The 18,610-nt window shown below is 40.9% G+C and overlaps 3 protein-coding genes across 18 annotated transcripts; 1 reads left to right on the forward strand and 2 right to left on the reverse strand.

The window, feature by feature from the left end:
- Positions 1-3,320: 3,320 nt before the first annotated feature.
- LOC122034164 (B3 domain-containing protein LFL1-like) lies at positions 3,321-4,975 on the reverse strand. The gene is made up of 7 exons (XM_042593287.1): positions 4,671-4,975; positions 4,363-4,404; positions 4,187-4,273; positions 3,998-4,098; positions 3,867-3,913; positions 3,698-3,774; positions 3,321-3,590 (listed from the first exon to the last, which is right to left on the reverse strand). The coding sequence occupies exons 1-7, from the start codon at positions 4,863-4,865 to the stop codon at positions 3,321-3,323; spliced, it is 819 nt and encodes a 272-aa protein (XP_042449221.1). The 5' UTR covers positions 4,866-4,975.
- Positions 4,976-5,042: 67 nt separating this feature from the next.
- Positions 5,043-10,322, forward strand: LOC122033704 (uncharacterized protein ycf36-like). 16 transcript variants are annotated; one of them, XM_042592834.1, is made up of 7 exons: positions 5,043-5,349; positions 5,464-5,564; positions 5,748-5,834; positions 6,945-8,392; positions 8,470-8,498; positions 9,703-9,759; positions 9,904-10,322. In XM_042592834.1, the coding sequence occupies exons 4-7, from the start codon at positions 7,894-7,896 to the stop codon at positions 10,126-10,128; spliced, it is 810 nt and encodes a 269-aa protein (XP_042448768.1). In that variant the 5' UTR covers positions 5,043-5,349; positions 5,464-5,564; positions 5,748-5,834; positions 6,945-7,893; the 3' UTR covers positions 10,129-10,322. The 16 variants fall into 16 exon arrangements, 14 of the variants coding, with proteins under 14 accessions (XP_042448768.1, XP_042448772.1, XP_042448774.1 ...); XM_042592838.1 differs by having other exon boundaries at positions 5,464-5,558; XM_042592840.1 differs by having other exon boundaries at positions 5,043-5,342.
- A 1,437-nt stretch (positions 10,323-11,759) lies between these two features.
- Positions 11,760-18,436, reverse strand: LOC122034191 (chaperonin CPN60-like 2, mitochondrial). Its single transcript, XM_042593325.1, has 18 exons — positions 18,299-18,436; positions 18,195-18,216; positions 17,950-18,087; positions 16,600-16,759; positions 15,824-15,999; positions 15,415-15,510; positions 15,221-15,325; positions 14,721-14,807; positions 14,532-14,621; positions 14,257-14,337; positions 14,062-14,130; positions 13,923-14,000; positions 13,561-13,656; positions 13,391-13,490; positions 13,222-13,325; positions 13,036-13,141; positions 12,236-12,314; positions 11,760-12,152 (listed from the first exon to the last, which is right to left on the reverse strand). The coding sequence occupies exons 1-18, from the start codon at positions 18,337-18,339 to the stop codon at positions 12,044-12,046; spliced, it is 1,737 nt and encodes a 578-aa protein (XP_042449259.1). The 5' UTR covers positions 18,340-18,436; the 3' UTR covers positions 11,760-12,043.
- Positions 18,437-18,610: the final 174 nt, after the last annotated feature.

The following is an 18,610-nucleotide window of genomic DNA, read 5'->3' on the forward strand; positions in this document are numbered from 1 at the left end:
ACAATTTATGGTCGCTCGGCCGGAATTTCTTTCTAGGTCGTGCTCGCAGCTTTGAGCGCCCATCATTCTCTTTATTTCTCGATCGCGATCTATTGACACTCGGCCGATATTTCCTCGATTGTGCTCACGGCTCTGCTCGCCCGACACTCTCTCTATTGCCCGGTCGTGATCTATTGACACTCGGTCAATATTTCCTTGGTTGCGCTCATAGTTCTGCTTACCCATCATTCTCTCTATTGGTCGGTCACGATTTACTGCCGCTCAGTCGACGCTCTCCCGGTCGCGCTTAGGAATTTACTCGTCCGGGTCGCGATTTATTGTCGCTAGGTCAGTATTGTTTTTGGTCACGCTCATGGCTCTGCTCGTCTATCATTTTCTCTATTGCTCAGGCGTGATTTATTATCACTTGGTTGACACTTTTTTGGTTGCCCGGTATTTGATTTATTGTCGCTCAATCGTTTTACTCAGCATTTCTTGACCGTGTGCTCGATATCGCTCGACATTCGCTAGATCGCTCTTTTGACACTCGCTCGATATGTCTTTTGTCGCTCGGTCGGCGCTTATTCTTTTCGTCGCTCTGCCAGGTACCCGTCGTCCACAGCTACTCGTTCGACGTTATGTGACAGACCCGCGATACGACTCTGTATTCAGTAGTGATTCTGTGTTTTATTTGGATAGATCTAGTCAGTCGGACTTGCGCCTCCTTCGACTAGACTTGAGGGGGAGGCTTGTGATACGGATATGGATGAGGGGCATAGAGGGAGTTTGAGTAAAGGAGAGGGGCAAGAGGGTCTTTTCACTGTGTAGGGAATTAAAGGAGGGGGAGGGTACTGTTCACGGGGGTCCTTCTCCGTGCTTTCGGTCCGCCGCCAAGGAAAAAAGGGGGGAGGGCATCTTCTTCCTCCGACGCTACTCGTCGGCGCGACGCCGGCCTCCGACCATCCTCTTCTTCTTCTTCTTCCTCTTCCGGCCAACGCCTCCTCTCCTCTCTCTCTCTCTATTTTTTCTTCCGCGGGTAGACCATGTCAAGCTCAAAGGGGGGCTGGTTTTGTGGGTTTTGGGCTGCCGCCGCCAAGGAGAAGGCTGTCTTCTGCCTTTCCACAGCTCTTGCCGACGAGGATGCCGGTCGCCAGCTGCTCCTTCCCTTTCTCCTTCCAGCAGGCCGTTCCACTCCTCCTCTCGCCGGAGAATTGCCACAGTCTCTTCTCTTCCTCCTCCTACTATCGCCGGAGCCAGCCAAGGAGGCACCACCTCCCCTTGCATAGACAGCCGGAACCCACACTCTCGCTATCGGCTTCGCCGGAACCTCCCCTCTTGCCGCTGTTCCCAAGCACAGGTTTGTCCACCATAGGCGTAGGCCCTATGGTGGCTGATCTGTTGGCGTTCCCTTTTTCGTTGTGCTCTGGCCTTCACGTCAATTTGTGTGTGTGTGTTATGTACCGACCTTGGTATTGATCTGATTTGTGTGTCATGTCCCAACTTGTGCGCCGGTATATTATTGCGGCCTGCGTGCCAATCTCGTGTCCCGGCCTGTGTGCCGATCTTGCTTCCTGGCCTGTGTGCCGATCTTGCTTCCTGGCCTGTGTGCCGATCTTGCTTCCGGCCTACGTGCCGATCGTGCTTCCCGGCCTGCGTGCCGATCGTGCTTCCCGGCCTACGTGCCGATCTTGCTTCTCGGCCTGCGCGTTGCTATTATTTCCCAACTTACAGCTTGTCTTCCGGATCCAGACCGCGTTCGGTTCCGTGCCTCCAGACCCGGCTCCACATCCGACTCCCGTTCGACTACTCTTCCAGGTCCCGACCACTCGAGCAGCGTCCCATCCGAGGGCACCCCCTGGGCCAGGGTACATTCTCCGTTCATATTCTATGCATATTTCATTATTTTATGACTTAGTCTTGTACTCATATATTCATTGGATCTGCCGCGAGTATCGGGGTACCGGGGGCCGGGTCAACCCGGTCGCTGACTGCAGGTAGCGTTGACCAGAGGATTTTTGAAGACTTGGTCAACACATAAGTCATCTCAGCATACCCCCCCTCTGGGACGTTGCGAATCGATCAACATTCTATTCATCTCACCCAACGATCTATCTGACTCATATTCTAGAGGATCATATATTAAATTAAATTGAATATTGATCCGGCAGTAGACCAAGGGTAGGCTGATTAAGCGAGCCGAGCATCTGGGTATGTCCGAGCGGAGCTAGAGTTAACCCATTCAGGGGCTTGGGTTTCCGACGCCAAGGCAGGGAGATCGAAGGGCCGAGCGGGAGTACGCTCGGGCCGAGCGGAAGTCCGCTCGGCAGAAACATGGGCGAGGGTAAAAGGTGGCCGAGCGGCTCATGCGCTCGGCCCAGGATCTGGGATATTAGCAGGAGCATGTCTGATGATTAGGCCGTACACAAAATCGCGAGATGGAGGATCTTACCGTCACATCATGGGAAGGTGGGCGCAGTAGCAGTATGGTCTCAGGACGTTTCCCTGACAGATCCATATTCGGGCATGGTCCTTCTGATAAACCCATACTTGAGCATGGTCAAAGGCATGTGGTTGATTTGACCGGAGCATTCAGGTCTCCTCCAGAGGTCTATATATAAGGCCTCCATTTCTTCACCGGAGGTATGAAAAAATCTTAATTGGAGAACCACCTTTTTGTTATCCCTTGCCTGACTTGAGCGTCGGAGGACCGTCGCCGGGACACCCCTCCCGGCTCGGTTTTGTTGCAGGTTCACCGGAGCATTCGAGGATTCCGCAGGAAGCGCCACGTGCCCAGCGTCCCTTGACTCCTGATTTGGACAGGATCAAATATAATTCCAAGGTCGTTACTAAGTAGGTGCAGGAATCTTGATTAAAGCACCCCAAAACAAACATTAATCAATCTTCAACGGGTTATTAATTGCCCCGGGCAGGATCTCTATGTGTATTTTTCTAACTTACTTATGATAGTCGGTGGAAACTTACGTAAAACTAAACTTCCACTACACGATTAGTCAAGCCAAAAAACTTAGATATCCCACTAAAAAAAATAAACAGGTTAATTAATTATAACAAAAGAAAACAATGATATAATCCTTGATTGAAATGACAACATTCCACAACGTATGCGTGGAGACTTATTCATCACAGAATGATGGTAGTGACTAACCCAGCTAGCTAGTAATATTACTCCGGAACTTCCTGCATGCAAGCGCTTTGTTCGTTGCTAGCTAGCTAGCTGTTTCATTATTCTAGCTGAACGTAGTACGTAATTAACAGCAACCAGCAGTGCAAGCACAGAAGATAGAGGAGATCATCAGGCGATCGACAGGCGTGGTGATCGATCAAATGACGGATTCCCAGTCGAAGGCCGACCCACTCGCGCTGCTGCTTCCGGTTCCATCATCGAGCAACGCGGTGGGGAAGTCCTCCTCGAAGGCGTAGCTCAGGCCGCATCCATACGCCATGCCGTTCATCCCTTCCGCCAACGGCAAGAAGAGATCCGAGTATCTTGCTCTGCCCACCACAATATCGGGCAATATGGAGTCAAAAATCCCCTCGTCCACCGGGCCAACACGAGCCTCTCTCTCAGCCTGCTTCTTCGCCCGAATCACCTTATAATTAATTAATCAATGCCCGATATGTGTTAGAATCAATCTAAGTACGTAATCCATACGAGAAGCAAAGAACAAATGTATCATAAATGCACCGCTGTTCATACATAACGGTCCTTGCTATCGTCTTTGTATATCATGACGAAATCTCCAAGCTGGAGTCGATGTTCCTTAACATAATCGCCTTAAAACATTCAAAATCCAAACAAACAAACAAGAAAAAAGAGTTAGATTATGATATAGGACTGTAGGCATACAGAAACTCGACGTCATCACCTGTGTTCTCCAGTATGTACATTCTGCTCCTGTTATTAGGCCAAAACCTGATAATGATATGAATGGCAAGCTAAAGCAACACGCAGAGATTAAAAATTTGCGAGTTGTCTTGGAAGTTGTGTTAATGAAACCTGTATTTGAATGTCCAAACGTGAAGGTTCTCCAAGTCGTCCATGTTTATAGCGATGCCTTCCCTGCAGGTCAGATTTGGAAGGTAGGCCTCTGCTTCTTTCTGCGAATTTCATATGCGCAAATGAGAATGTTTTGCCAAAACAGAGATGAAAAATTAGGGAAAAGAGATTCAAATTAGATATGATGACCTTGGGAAGAACAATTCTTCCTAGTTGGCTGACGTCACTGTTCCTGAGCTCCTTTTGCAGAAGAAACCTCAAACCAGCCACGGCTTGCTGAGGAGGATTAAGATGAAGAAAATTTCTCAAACATTTGCGGGTTGTATATATGGAGGAGGAGACAGAGAGAGAGAGATGTGACGTACGTCAGGATCAAGGGCTGGCACATTCAAATCCAGCACAGATCCCTGTTATAGTTAAAAATATTGCTAATGCTTAAGTAGTTGAGAAAAAAAAAATCGCAAAAATATTGTAAAATGCCACCGAAGTACAGAACGATCAGGCGAGGAAGAATGGAGTTGATCGTGGTGGCAATGGTGGTGGATGTGGTGGTCTATAAAGGCCCGGCCCAACAAGTCTTGAAGCCCATCAAACCTCGTGTATAGATTTGGACTGAGGTTGGAATTCGATGGGAGAGAAAGCAGGGCGGAGTCGGGGGGATGGGAGTGCTTACGGAGGCAGGGTTGGTTTCGGACGCGGGGCGACGGCGGGATCTCCGGCCGCGTTGCTTGGCTACCATCTTCCTTCTCCGGGTGGCGCGGTGCTCTGCAGCGGCGTCGGTGCCGCCGTCGACGTCGTTGGAGAGACCGCAGGAGGAGGATCCGCTGGCGGAAACGGGCGCCAGTCGTAGCTTGCTCGCCCCATCCATGGAAGGTAGAAGGCGTGCCAAGTAATTGAGCAATCTGTGGCGAATCTTGTGGGGGAAATTGGGAAGGGAGAAGCGGCAGAGGGGCAGAGAAAACGAGAGGGGGAGCGAGGTGGGTGAGGAGGAAGTTAATGCGGCGGCGGGGAGGAGAAAGAGGAGGAGGGAGAGAAGGGGAAAAGAAAGAAAGCGGAGGTGGGGGTTGGGGAACAGGTTCGTGAGTGGTGGACTCTTGTGAGGAAGGACAGCCAAGTGTTGCGAGGGCTCTGACCTCGCTGCACCGGGAATCAATCAATCAATGCGCTCACCACCATCTCTTTACACTCGGCGTCCACTGCCTCTTCCCTTCCCGGCTTCCGTCAATGGCCGGAGGAGAGAGAAGATCAATTAACAGACTTAAAAAAAAGCAATAAACCAACTCGTCGCGTGGTTACTGGGCTGCTACAGCTGATTTCTATGGGCTTGTGTCCGCCTTTCTGTAAGGTTTCAGGTTTCATCTTAATCCATGAAAATTTTATTTTTCTGTCTTACCCTGATTCTCATGTGTTTAACCACTTCTATATATTCTGTGAGTCACATATGATGGTGTCCTTGATATTTCCAGCCAATGTGAAGGTGAACCTTCGAGTACAAAATCCACTTGAAAGGAACTAAAGATTTACATGCTAAAGATCATGAAAGAAGTGCTAATGTGGGATGGTAAAGGTTGATGCTCTTTGGCATGCCATCATTAAGTCTACTTCAAACTTTATTATAATCATTCTTGTATAGTTTGAGACAACTTCATCTTCCTGCCTCCTAGTTGTCCATGATGATATTTGACTTGTTCAATATTTTTTACTGAATAATCTGAAATTGGTTTTTGTATCAATTTTTATGTTCTTGTAGGGCTTCTGTTTCTGTTAATTTATGCACATGGAAAGTTCATGTTTGTCTTACTAATTCAAGGAAGCAACCTGAAGGTGATTCTTAGATGTAAGTTAAAAGGAAATGAAACTAAAATTAAACAGAAAATCAATCCCATTTGTTAAAAGAACACATGATCCTCCTATGATCCTATCCCTATATGAACATGTTACTTTTAATCAAAGTCTAACGTACAGACTAAAACATATAGATATGCATGCAGATGCCTCTCTACTAATGAGTGGAGGTTGCTACTTTTTTGCTTTGCATTTCGTAATTAAACGAGTTTTTACAAGTAATCCTTTTTATTTTTATTGGCTCCATAAATGGTCTATTATGATATCATCTTTTAGGAGATTATATGACATTTTAGATGGAATAATTAGTGTACTACCACTGGTTAATTGTGGTGGTAATTATCACTTATTATGAAATTAACCATGTTTTTAATCTATCATACATTAATTTGCAACGTCATGGGCTAGGCTAATCCTACTTATATGGGAACTTAGAACAGTCAGCACCTAGAAAATACCCTTCTATGCCATTAGTTTATCTCAGAGCACTTGGATTTAGGGCACCCTATGTTCGCTACTGGTACTATTAAGAGGTGGCTAAGGCAGGCACCTAAATGCCCTCTGGATGAGGGTTTTGCTTAGGCATCTCACCTAGAGGTTTAGGTTCAAGTGCCCAATGGAGCATACAACTTCCTTGCTCTGCATAAGCCTTTAATCAATTTAGGTTCAATTGGTAATGTAATCAGAATGTCCTCTCATATAAATGCCATGGACAAAGTCTGATGACAATTATCTCTCATATATAAACAATATTTGGCTGCTAAGATTAACACAGACTGGCAAATCTTCACTCATACCCTTTTTTTTTTTCAAGAGGAGCTGCCCTTTTCCCTTTTATATACTACTTCGGGTAATCATGGATATCAATCAATAGTGCTGGATATGACAAACTCAGATATGCTATCTACGCTAGAACATTGTATCAGATAATTATAGCTGTTTTAAATTCCCATAAAAGCCTGAAAGTAAAAGGCATCAAGTTTTATCCCTGGACAGTCCAATTACCTTAAATGGTTTTCACCTTAATTAAAAAATAAGATTTCTATAGTACGCTGGAATTTTTTTATCAGGCAGATTTTAGAGTCTATGTTGCTTATTTCAGGTTCTTCACAGTTCTTGGTTCGCCAGTGAAATTATTCATGTGGAAGAAGCCTATAAAATTGCAACGCTAATTTCCAGCCACAAGTCATATATCATGGAAGGTGCCAACCATTGTTATACTGAAACAACAGGGAGGGCTGCATCTGTTCAGGTATTAAATTGGATCCTAGAGAAGAAAGTTCCTCTTGATTGTCGACTTCCACCAAGAGTTCAACATTTACACCTTTATCTTATCAAGTTCATATAGTATCAATTATATTACTGCAATCACCTTCTGAGTGTTCGATAAGAGTGTGACAAGTGCTACTGACCTTATGTGGATTCTTCTACTAGTTATATCTTTTAACATGCTCGAAGTACTTCCTTTGATTACAGGGCAGGATACCACTAGATGTCCCTTGGATCTATTATCTTATTATTAGCATTATGATTTCATCTAATTATATTAGTTAGAACTCTCGATTTTACAAACCTTTTAGTGCATCTGTTGGCTTGCAGGAACCTTTTTAGCTTGTACTCCTTTAAATTCGCTGCCTCCATGAAGAAAAACATTAACCTTTTCAAGTAGGCGTAAGTTCTTTTATGGCACACACCTACAAGCATTGTGTATACTATAATTGTTCTTGAAAAGTTGTTTATTATTATGTGCATTCCGACTCTTTGAGTTGCGTGCGTGATTACGAAATAAGTTTGTGTTCCCGCGAACTGTTTTGTTCCGATCCGATAAATTCTGAAGGGCAAAATGGACTTTTTGAAGCCGATGGCTTGTGGACAAAGACCTCTTTACTTTTCTTATTATTATTTTTTGAATTATGATTATCTAATGCAACTTGGAAACGAAACGGCTGGCGGATAGTGGAAGGCAAGACGGACACTCGATCGAAGATTCGAAGGCCCGTAGCGAGTCTCCGAGTTCCGAGCCAAGGCAATCAATCCTCCTTGCTCCAGTCATGGCCATGGCAGCGTCCTCCTTCTTCGTCTTTCCCCTCGATGCGCGCCGGAACAAGCTTCTTTCCTTCCGAATCCCTAGCCTCACAAGGACTGCCACGAACTACAACAAGCAGCAGCCGATGGGAAGGAGGCGGCCGCCGCCGATCTCCGCCTCCTCCTCCTCCTCGTTCCGCAATGGAACCCCACCGGAGACGGACTGCCCCGTTCCGTTCGATCAGCTGCCGGTGAACGAGTACCAGGCCCTCTCCACATCCTTCCCCTTCTCCTGGGCCGCCGCCGATCTCCGCCTCTACTCCTCCCGCCTCGCCGTCACCGGAGGCCTATTCGCTCTCCTCGTCGGCCTACCCGTCTCCGCCTTCGGTACCCGCAGCCTGTCCGATCCTCGATGCGCCCTCGGGGCCGCCTCAGCTGGGCTTCTCGCCGTCACGCTCGCCGTCCTCCGGATGTACCTCGGATGGGCGTACGTTGGTAACCGCTTGCTCAGCGCAACCGTCGAGTGTGAGAAAACTCGTACCTTTAAGTTTCCCTTTGCTTATTTGCTCGATTTGATTGGACTTTTTCTGTGGGCGTCACAGATGAGGAGACAGGATGGTACGATGGGCAGGTATAATATTCTCTGCTTGCATTCTTTCTCGTTGTTCGTGGTATTCTCTCTTGAATTTGATTTTTTTTTTTTATTGTATGGGTGAATCATATAGGAAAAACTTGACACCGTTTAGAAACTATGAGCCTTCTATTATTGCTAAACTATAGATTAAGCTATTCGATTCCACTTGCGTATGAATTTTAGTTGTTGACGAGGTCCATTCTTGCTAAATCTCAAACTTTTCTTCAGTTGCACTTTGATCCTTCAATTGTTATTACTCTACCATCTTCGAGCTAATAATTTCTGATTAAGTTTAGACAAATTAGTTCATAATCATTTGTGGTGGTATTGGCTATGACAGACTAGGATCAAAATGTAGGGGTGAATGAGATCTATCTGTTTTATGTCATGCAAATGTTCTTCAAAGAAGGTACTGTATAAGATTCAAATACAACACGATTCTCTGGAATTCATGATAATTTTCAAGTGAATAAAATGACAGACAAAACAAGTGGAAGCGTTCAAAGATTTAGGTATACTGACTGCACACTTAAGTTATTCACTTGTGCAACAGCCTATGTGTGAATTCAATCCTAAATGTAATGCAGAAAAGGATTGATGTATGGAATATTCTACTCATATCTCACTTTAGCTAAATATGGTTTTATTTAGACTCAGTTGGGTGTCAAATCCATGCAACTAAAATATTATTTACAATTAATTAAAATTGGAAGTTTGAGTAGAAAAATGTCTGCAAAGGATAGTAACATAATCACCAGCATTATTGACTCATGAGGATTTATATTTCAGTCCAATTAAGTAGCTAAATAATGTGAATTTTTGGGAACTATCGTCTCAAGAAGAGCTTAATCTAAGATGATCATTCCTTGACTCTTACTTTGCAGTGTTACTGCAAGTAGGCTTACTATACAAAATATTGAATGTGAGAATAATGCCTATTTAGCTGTTCAAAATATTAAATGCAGCGACACTTGCTGGTCCATTTACATTGTCTGTTCCTCAAGAATCACTGACTTGCTAACAGTCTATTATGTTGGCCTGCGCTCCCTGAATTTTTGATACGGATGACTTTTGTCAAATTTCTACCACTTTGACAAAGGTGTTTTTCTTTGTGGTTTATTTTTATTTTTAGATGGATACTCCTATTATTTCTTCATTTAAGGCTCTTAACTCATGCAATATGTTTGTACATGATTGCTAGATATGGGTGAAGACGCCTGAAGTTCTAGCTCGCGATCGTCTTCTGGGTTCATTTTCTGTAAGAAAAAACTTACAAATAGAGTCCATATATTTGCGATGATCTATTCTTTTTATTTCGAGCAGAATCTAGTGATTGCTTCTTGTATTCAATGTCTCAATTTCCTCAGTTCCATGTGGTATTCTGATTTTCGCTCATCTGCAGGTGAAACCTGTATTAAGCAGAGTCAAGCTTACTTTGGTTGGTCTGGCAGTCTCTTTATTTGTGTGCGCCCTGATTTTTGTTAACCTCGAGTACCACCCAGCGTCTGCACCTGGAGATTCTGGGGGACAAGCACGGGCTATACCTGGGGCATACAATGATGAATCAGCGAGGTCATTTGAACCAGATGCATTCTGTGGTGAATCTGATTTGTCACAGACCTTATGAACCATTGAGAAGTAAAAGGAAAAAAATGCACTGACTAAATTGACCACGCATGGGCATATTCATTTATGTACATAAGAGCAAGGAAAAAATTTCCATCCCTTATGTCTTTTATCAATGTTTCTATGTTTTATAAAAGTGTACAGTGTGTAAAGATATTGATAGTTATACAAATTCAGGTGATACCTTATTAATTACTCTAGTGGCGTCTGGTACGCTGATATAGGAATGGGAAATTGGTTCATTCTCAAATATGTTTGATTGATAGAAAGGAGAATTAATAATTTGGAATGAACTTGGATATTGATGAAGTCCACCATCTATCTTGAACACATCAAAAAATTTAAATATCATCTAAATATATCTTGAACACATCTAAAAATTTAAATATATCTTGAACACAACTAAAATTTTAAATATCATCTAAATTATTTTAGATAAAAATATCTTTAATATATTTATTTAATTTTTTTATATCACTTTCTCTGTTTTTATTTTTTTTCATTATACTTTCATTTAACTCATTCTATTATCACACTTTTTCTCTCATCATATTTTAACTCTCCTTATTCTCTCATTATATTTTATCTCTTCTCATTCTTTCTCATCACACTTTTTCTATCCTTTTCTCTCTCATCACGTATTCTCTTTTATCACACTCTCTCGTCATTCTATCATCATACTTTCTCTATCCTTTTCTCTCTCATCATGTATTCTCTCATATCATACGTACTCTCTCCTCATTTTCTTTTATCACACTCTTTTTCTTCATTCTCTTTCATCACACTTTCTCTCTCCTCATCCTCTCTCATTATACTTGCTTTCTCCTCAATCTCTCCCATCACACTCACTTTTTCTTATCACACTTACTCTCTTATTATTCTTTCTCTCTTCTCAATCTCACCAATCACACTCCTCACTTTCTTTTATTACACTTACTCTCTCATCGTACTTTCTCTTTTTTCAATCTCTCCCCTCACACTCTCTTTCCTCATTTTCTTTCATCATATTTTCTCTATCTTTGCCCCCACAGGCATAACTAAGTTGGTAAGTGATAGGTTAATTATCAAATGAGGTCTTAGAGTCGAATCTTGCGACTGGTAGAGCATAATCCTTGCAATTTGTGTAAACTCACCCCACCTACCACTTGGTCACCGTTATGTACCTCTTCCGTGTTGATCCTGAGCCAACTGACGGAGGTGCTGAGAGCGAGCGTATTCGCCTTTTGCCACATATTTTCCCTGTCTTCATTCTTTCTCATCACTCTCTCTCCTTAATCTCTCCCATCACACTCTCTCTCCTTAATTTCTTCCATCACACTTTCTTTCTCTTTAATTTCTCCCATCACAATTTCTCTCTCCTCATTCTTTTTCATCACCCATTCTCTATCTTTTTCCCTCTCATTTTTCTCTCACATCTAACTTTTTTTCACATCTAATTTCTGTTATTTTCCTTTAAGGATAATTTTTTTTAAATTCATTTCTAATCAAATATTATTTTTAAAAATGATATCCATGTTCATACTCATTCTCATTCTCATTCCGATTCATCACCTCAATCTCTCAATCTATTGTATAGAGATTGAGAAAACCAAATGATGCCAACACTATGACATTGATTACTAAAACGATCCATTAGAGCACCCCCAATGTCTTTATTTTCTTGGATTTTATTGTCACCGGCTCAAAGGTTCATCCTTGAATATCACAAAATGCTCAGCCGAAAAGAGAGGAAAAAAACAAAGGCGCAAGCAACCACTAGCGCAATACAACACGAATGGTTACAGAACCCCATACAACATACAAGCAACTGTCTACTCTAACGTATCGAACTCTTCCATTAGTTCACAAGTGGCCCATTGTTTTCCCCCCTTGTTCTTTTAGGCCATGTACCTGTGTTTGGATGAAACTCCTTTCTTTCACAAATCCATGTCATCCATCCTTGGAATTCGGCTGACTGGTCGACCACTTCTCCCATCAGGAAGCTCAACAACTGCTGCTTCAGTTGTTGTCAACAAGACGGAGACACTGCCATCAAAGTTGCCAGTCAGGTACGTTTCAAGACACTGCTTGATGATCAGCACATCGGTATACAAATGGATTCTTTTTACCTGGCAGCGTCAACTAATGCAGTTCTAATGACCTTTAGGGGATCAACGATTCCAGCCTCTACCATGTCAACGTATTCACCTGCAGCAGCAAGCAAGACAAACATCTTACTATAATTTTTAAGAACAGAACACACAGATAAGGAACATTAGCTGATAATAAAGGTCACTTGGGATGGACGCATTCAGTTTTACAACCTTTTCCAAACTTCTATAGGCTATAGGGGTATACTTTCTTGATGGTAATTAGTAATTAATGCAAGAAGCTTTACAGGTACGTTTGTAACCTCAAAACCATCAACAAATGAATCTCAGAATGACAGGATAATGAAATGAATATTTACAAATTCCATTTTGATATCTAGGATTAGAACTAAACAGGCAATCCAGGGCCGAAGGTATAAAAACATCCTTCCAACCAGTAATACAGACAAGGATGAAAGCAACACCATATATGCAACAATTTTGGTGTCTGAAAAATAGAGAAATCAATTGGAGCGTAGACCAATCAGTCTATTGATACGAGATACCATGAAAATTTGGTGTCTACCTCAGTGCAGCATTTAACCAGACAATATACCAATTTGAAGATCGAAACCTAAAGAATTTGAAAATAGCAAAAGATGGATAGAGTAATAGATGTACAAGGTTTCTTTATCACATTTCTAAGTTATAGAAGAAAATAAATAGATACTTTTAAAAGCAAATTTTGATTAAAAAAATGTCTCATATTATCGCCAATGATTCTAGGTAGTATTAAGTATTTACCTAATAACAGAGCTAAAAGGTACTATAACACAAACCTGTAGCAGCATTATATCCTAAATTCAGATTCTGTTGTTCAAGCAATTTGCCAACAATTAATGCACCATCAACACCAGCATTTTCAGCAATAGTCAAAGTAGGTGCCTACAAACAACCAAGCCCAGATAGTGAAATATGTCATGGGTTACACTACAGTGAGGCACACAAATCATACGGTTAAGGACCTTTAGAGCATTTTTAATGATCTGAACTCCAATTTTCTCGTCATCATTGGATGTTTGAATCTTATCAAGCTCCTTTGCAGCATACAAGAGAGCAACCCCACCACCTATGGACACAAATCAGGTAAGACCATCATAACAAGGGCATGTTTTCCCACAAGGGCAATGTTACCTGGTAAAACTCCCTCTTCCACAGCTGCCCTTGCAGCGTTTAGAGCATCTTTAACCCTGTCCTTTTTCTCACCAACTTCAGCCTCGCTTGCTCCACCAATCTACAAATTGATGAGCATGAAGCGGTGTTCAAAAATGGAACAAAACTACTATAAATTTCATCAAACAGACCTTAAGAATGGCTACTCCTCCAGAGAGCTTCGACAAACGTTCTTGTGCTTTTTCCTTATCAAACAAAGCTTCACTTTTCTCGATTGCTGTTCTAAGCTGTAGAAATGTACAAGAACAGTCTTAAATATTCAGTCACAACTAATCCTAAGCTACACTTGTAGGTTACAAGAGAATATTTTGGTTACATGAAAAAGTTTAGTTAGTGGGCATAAAGAAATCAAGCAATTATTCTAGTGAAACTAATGCAATAAGAAAATGTAACCTACACCAGCCTACTTGAGATGTGACTGGATAAGGAATCCAAAATGATGGCCAGATAATCTTTATCAGTTTTACAATATTAGAAGAAAAAAAATCATTACCGTTGCACATCTTTCTTCAATCAGTTTTTTGTCACCTCCACCATGTAGAATAATAGTATCATCAAGAGAGATAGTTACCTAAAAGAGTTAAAAAATTAGTTTTATCTGTAGACAGTATTTCACACAAATCATTACAAACCTTTTTAGCTGTACCAAGTTTTTCTAGTTTGACTTTGCTAAGGTTCAGACCACGATCCTCTGTAATTACCTGCAAGTTTAGATACTAAAATAAGGCAATGCGCTCAGCACCAGTGTACAGAATTTTTTTTTTTTTGAAAAACTAGGAATCTATTATAGTGATCATGTAATTTGGAAACCAAGAGAAACATGTAACCTCCCCTCCTGTAAGTATGGCAAGATCCTCCAAATTGGCACGTCTATTTTCACCAAAACCAGGGGCCTTAATAGCACAAACCTAAAATTTAGGAGACAAATAGTTTATAATAGAGAAGCTTCGAATAATAATAAAATAATTCCAACTTGCAACACAAGGTCAAGTAGTGTAACACAGAATGTATTGCCAACAAAAAAAAAGGATGTAAGAACTGTTGGACAAGAGAGTAAAGTGTGGTGTGCATGTTTATTTTGGTTGATTTGAATTATTATTACCTTAAGACCAGCTCGGCGCTTATTCAGCAACAGCATAGCTAGAGCATCATCTACAACATCCTCACTAACAATTAGAAGTGATCTTTTTGTCTAAAATACACATAAAAGCAAGCATCTTAGTTTGCTTAGCTAGGATTTTTCTTATGCAATCATTTGACAAATTAATAAGGGGAATCATAGTAATATTACCTTCAAAGCAATCTCCAATACTGGTAAAAGAGAATTCATGTCTGAAATCTTCTTATCGTGAATAAGAATCAGTGAATTTTCTAGCTCCTGGAAACATTATCTTCATGCGAAAATTAGTAAAGAACAAGTAATGCAACTTCTAATTTACTAACTCACAACCAATTCACTTCCAAAATGATATTACAGAAATCAAAAGTTGACAGTAATATTGGCAGTGGAGTACATTTGCTCTGTGAAATGATACCAAACATGTGTCTAAAAAAAAGTATATTTAAGACTGACAACATCAGATTTCTGAATCACATAGGTAGACTAGTCAATCTGAGAAATGTAATCATATTGTTAAGTTTGCCAAAATTCTTTCTCCATTAAGAGTATCTTACTTGAAGATTCAAGGCAAGCACTTCATTTATGCAAATTCTTGAATGGAGTTGTACTGGTCATGTTTTACCACAATAGAAATATATCTTAGCAGAAATGAAGGATCTCAAAGCACTCACACATTTTTGGGTCATTACATCCGTAATGAAATATGGTGATATGTAACCCCTTCCAAGTTTCATTCCTTCCACCACCTCCATCTCATTTTCTAATGTATTTCCAACCTTGCAGCAAGAAACACCAGAAGTTCTGAGCATTTTGATTAAGTTTAAACTGTGAAGTATGTTTATGTTTCAATTTAACAGGTACTCACAGAGACAGTGATGACTCCATCTTTTCCAACTTTGTCCATCGCTCTAGCAATCAATTCACCAATTTCTCGTTCACTATTTGCAGAAATGGTAGCAACCTATTACGTGCGTTAAATTAGACTAGCAAAAACAATAGGCATGTGGATGTCAAAAGATAATTGAAAAACATGAAGCATCAAATAGCAGTATGCAATCTAAGAAGTGAAACTGATGATACTAGAGAAAACTTTTAAGAATGTACTTCATGGATATTTATCTTGGTAGTAATATTATAGTTAAACAGTAGGCAAACAAAATTCATTAGGCAGCCTAAAACAAGATAATTCATTAAAAAAAATATGAACTATCATTTATGAGAATGTAAAATAATCAATATGACAGCAAAGAATCTATCATGAGAAAGCTATTCACCTGAGTAATTTCTTCTGAACTACTAATCATCCAGGCTTGTTTTCTCAAATGAGAAATAACAGCATCAACTGCTATATTAATGCCACGACGCAAGTCCATGACATTAACCCCTGCTGCCACTGATTTGCAACCTTCAACTAGTATTGCTTGAGTTAGAACAGTCGCACAAGTTGTACCTGTTGGCAGTCAAACTTGGAATTTAATGCTGTTTGTTATATTCCCATCTCAGTGCATGCTTTAGAAGCTAAACCATGAACATTATTCATTATAAAGTACAAATCACTTCATAGCTGAATACAAAGAAATAGCCTCAAAACTTGGACGGGTTTAGTCCACAAGCTAATGCATATATTGAAAAACAATGTATCAGATATGACAACAAGTGATAACATCATGTTCACCACATTAAAAGCTCCTGCAAATGAACAAAGTAGTCTAATATGAAGAGAAATGTCAATGAAATCATTGAAGTTTGTCAAAGTTACACAGCTAGAATAAACTTTAAAGGTTGTTTTTCTTGAAAGTTTCCCAAATGGTTGAGTCAGATCCTAGTTATATTCTTCATTTTAAGCATAATTTTGAGAATATATTCCATGAAAAGAGATGCCAACATTTGTGTATCCACTTCAAAAGATAATATTTCTCATCACTTAGAATCAACTTCAAATGATTGCCCATGGTTAATTGGGCAATAATGAAGACAAATAGAGGATTAACAACAAAAAGAGAATAAGATTAAAATGCAGAATCTTAGAAATATATATATCCAACATTACCATCTCCTGCAGCAGAGTTAGTGGCCTTAGCAACTTGCTTCACAAGATCTGCACCAACATTTTTAAATCTCTCCTTAAATTCAATACTTTTGGCAACGGTTACCCCATCTTTTGTAACTTTCACATCTCCTCGATTTTTCTCAATAATCACAGTCCGACCCTGCACAAGACAAGCTGATCTGAATACCACATAATACATTGCTACTTGCATTAGCTTTACAGGCTAGTGGAATGATTGTTAGGTGAAGTTATGCTATATTCGAAACTAGAAAGATGTAGCAAACAAGCATCCATCCCAATTTGATTTACTATTTAATAATTCATAGGCTATATGTCTTCGACATAACTAATACCCAATCCACCTCACAAACCATAAATTTAAACACAGTGAAGGAGACATGCAAGCAATCAGAACATACTTAAGAAGGAATTGCTATACTCTTGTTATGAAACTGAAAATTATGAATTCTATGAAAAGAACAAGAACTATATCAACCTCAACAAACTTTCCCTTTATCCTGTAATCCCTAGATTGACAACGAAATTGTCGACTAGCCGGTGGATCAGTTTGATGGAGTCATCAGTATGACGGCATAGGTCACGACTAATTGGTCAATGCACCCTTTTGGATTAGTCAATGCACCCATTCAGGTTTGTCAACACACTCTTTCAGGCATACTTGTCCCTGACTTAATGTCATCGCTCTTTAAGTCATTCATGATACTGACACACCCTCTCAACTAAATGATACAGTTGAGGCAAGAGCTGAACCATTTCTATTTAAGTCAACATTGTCATACTCAAATGCTTACGACATCCACCAAATGTACCAAGTTCAAGCAGCGAGGCATCTACTCAAGTTCCAGTGACCAAGGTACACTCACCTAATGTTGCCTGTTTGGTGCGTGTTAGGCACATGCTCTCAGCGCTGCCCCTTCAGTGTGCATGAGGTGTATCCCTCTATGTCACCTGTTCAGTGCCCGCATAACACGTTCCTCATCTGTTTGGTGCTGCAACACATCCATGGATATTATCCTCCCTGGTAGTTCGGTTGCAAAATATGATAATCGATCTAACTGAGCTCAAAATTTGATTACTAACTAAGTACAACCCTCATTCCGGTCTTCATTCATAATCCACAAATTGAGGATTAATGATCCCTACCTTTTTAGCCAATTGACCCCTTATTACTTATTAGTCTTATAAGACTTAACATTCATATATGCTCAAATTAACATTCGTGTATTTATGTCCATGGACCAAACCAATTTCCAATTATTAGTAATTGCCAAGTCGTAATAAATAAAAACTTATATCGGAGAAGTGCAACCGTACACAACGAAATGGTACCTTGGGGCCCATGGTAACCTTAACAGCCTCAGCGAGTTCGCTGACTCCTTGTAGCATTGCAGCCCGAGCTCCTACTCCAAAGTTTATGTCTTTTGCAGCGTAGCTCCGTGCGAAAACAATTCCACCACCATTCCCAATCTTTTTAAGCATTCCATTTCATCCCAGTATTACAGCCACCAAAAGGAATTCAACAACGATGGAAGGAAGAATACGTCGGGTCATAAATGCAACCGGTCGAAACGTACCTGTTTCCACGACGAGGATCGCCTAGTCGACGCCCAAAAGTGAAAAAAAATCAGGAAAGGTTGCGAAAGCAGGAGCAGGAAGAAGGCGAAGTACGAGAGCGGACCTGAGCGCAGAGGAAGCGACGGCGGCGGCTGCCCGATACATGGCGTAAGCGAAGTGAGAAGCAACGGAACAGCAGAGCACGGCAGCCTCGCGTTCAGTTCGAGGGTTTGGGTTTTATATTAAGTAGAGCATGTCCAACGACCATCTATCGTGGGCCTTACAGCCCATTTAAAAGCACTGTAGTGGACTTCTGTCCGAGTCCACTCCAGTACTATCATAGAAGTCAGCAGAAATACTAAAAATTAAAAGGTTTTTGTTATTATAAATTAAAACTGTTTTATTCTAAATTTTATATCTAAATTATCTCTTTTTA

The sequence above is a fragment of the Zingiber officinale genome, chromosome 11B (assembly GCF_018446385.1).
Source record: "Zingiber officinale cultivar Zhangliang chromosome 11B, Zo_v1.1, whole genome shotgun sequence".
Classification (NCBI taxonomy): domain Eukaryota; kingdom Viridiplantae; phylum Streptophyta; class Magnoliopsida; order Zingiberales; family Zingiberaceae; genus Zingiber; species Zingiber officinale.

Coding starts and splice junctions, on each gene's coding strand:
- LOC122034191 (XM_042593325.1), bottom strand. CDS start 18,339: ATGTATCGGGCAGCCGCCGCCGTCGCTTCCTCTGCGCTCAG. Junction 14,808..15,220: donor ATGTAATGACCCAAAAATGT/GTGAGTGCTTTG, acceptor TAATGTTTCCAG/GAGCTAGAAAATTCACTGAT. Junction 13,657..13,922: donor TTGAAGAAAGATGTGCAACG/GTAATGATTTTT, acceptor ACATTTCTACAG/CTTAGAACAGCAATCGAGAA.
- LOC122033704 (XM_042592839.1), top strand. CDS start 7,894: ATGGCCATGGCAGCGTCCTCCTTCTTCGTCTTTCCCCTCGATGCGCGC. Junction 8,499..9,702: donor CAGGATGGTACGATGGGCAG/GTATAATATTCT, acceptor CATGATTGCTAG/ATATGGGTGAAGACGCCTGA. Junction 9,760..9,903: donor GTCTTCTGGGTTCATTTTCT/GTAAGAAAAAAC, acceptor GCTCATCTGCAG/GTGAAACCTGTATTAAGCAG.
- LOC122034164 (XM_042593287.1), bottom strand. CDS start 4,865: ATGGATGGGGCGAGCAAGCTACGACTGGCGCCCGTTTCCGCCAGCGGA. Junction 4,405..4,670: donor CCGAAACCAACCCTGCCTCC/GTAAGCACTCCC, acceptor TAACTATAACAG/GGATCTGTGCTGGATTTGAA. Junction 4,274..4,362: donor TGCCAGCCCTTGATCCTGAC/GTACGTCACATC, acceptor AATCCTCCTCAG/CAAGCCGTGGCTGGTTTGAG.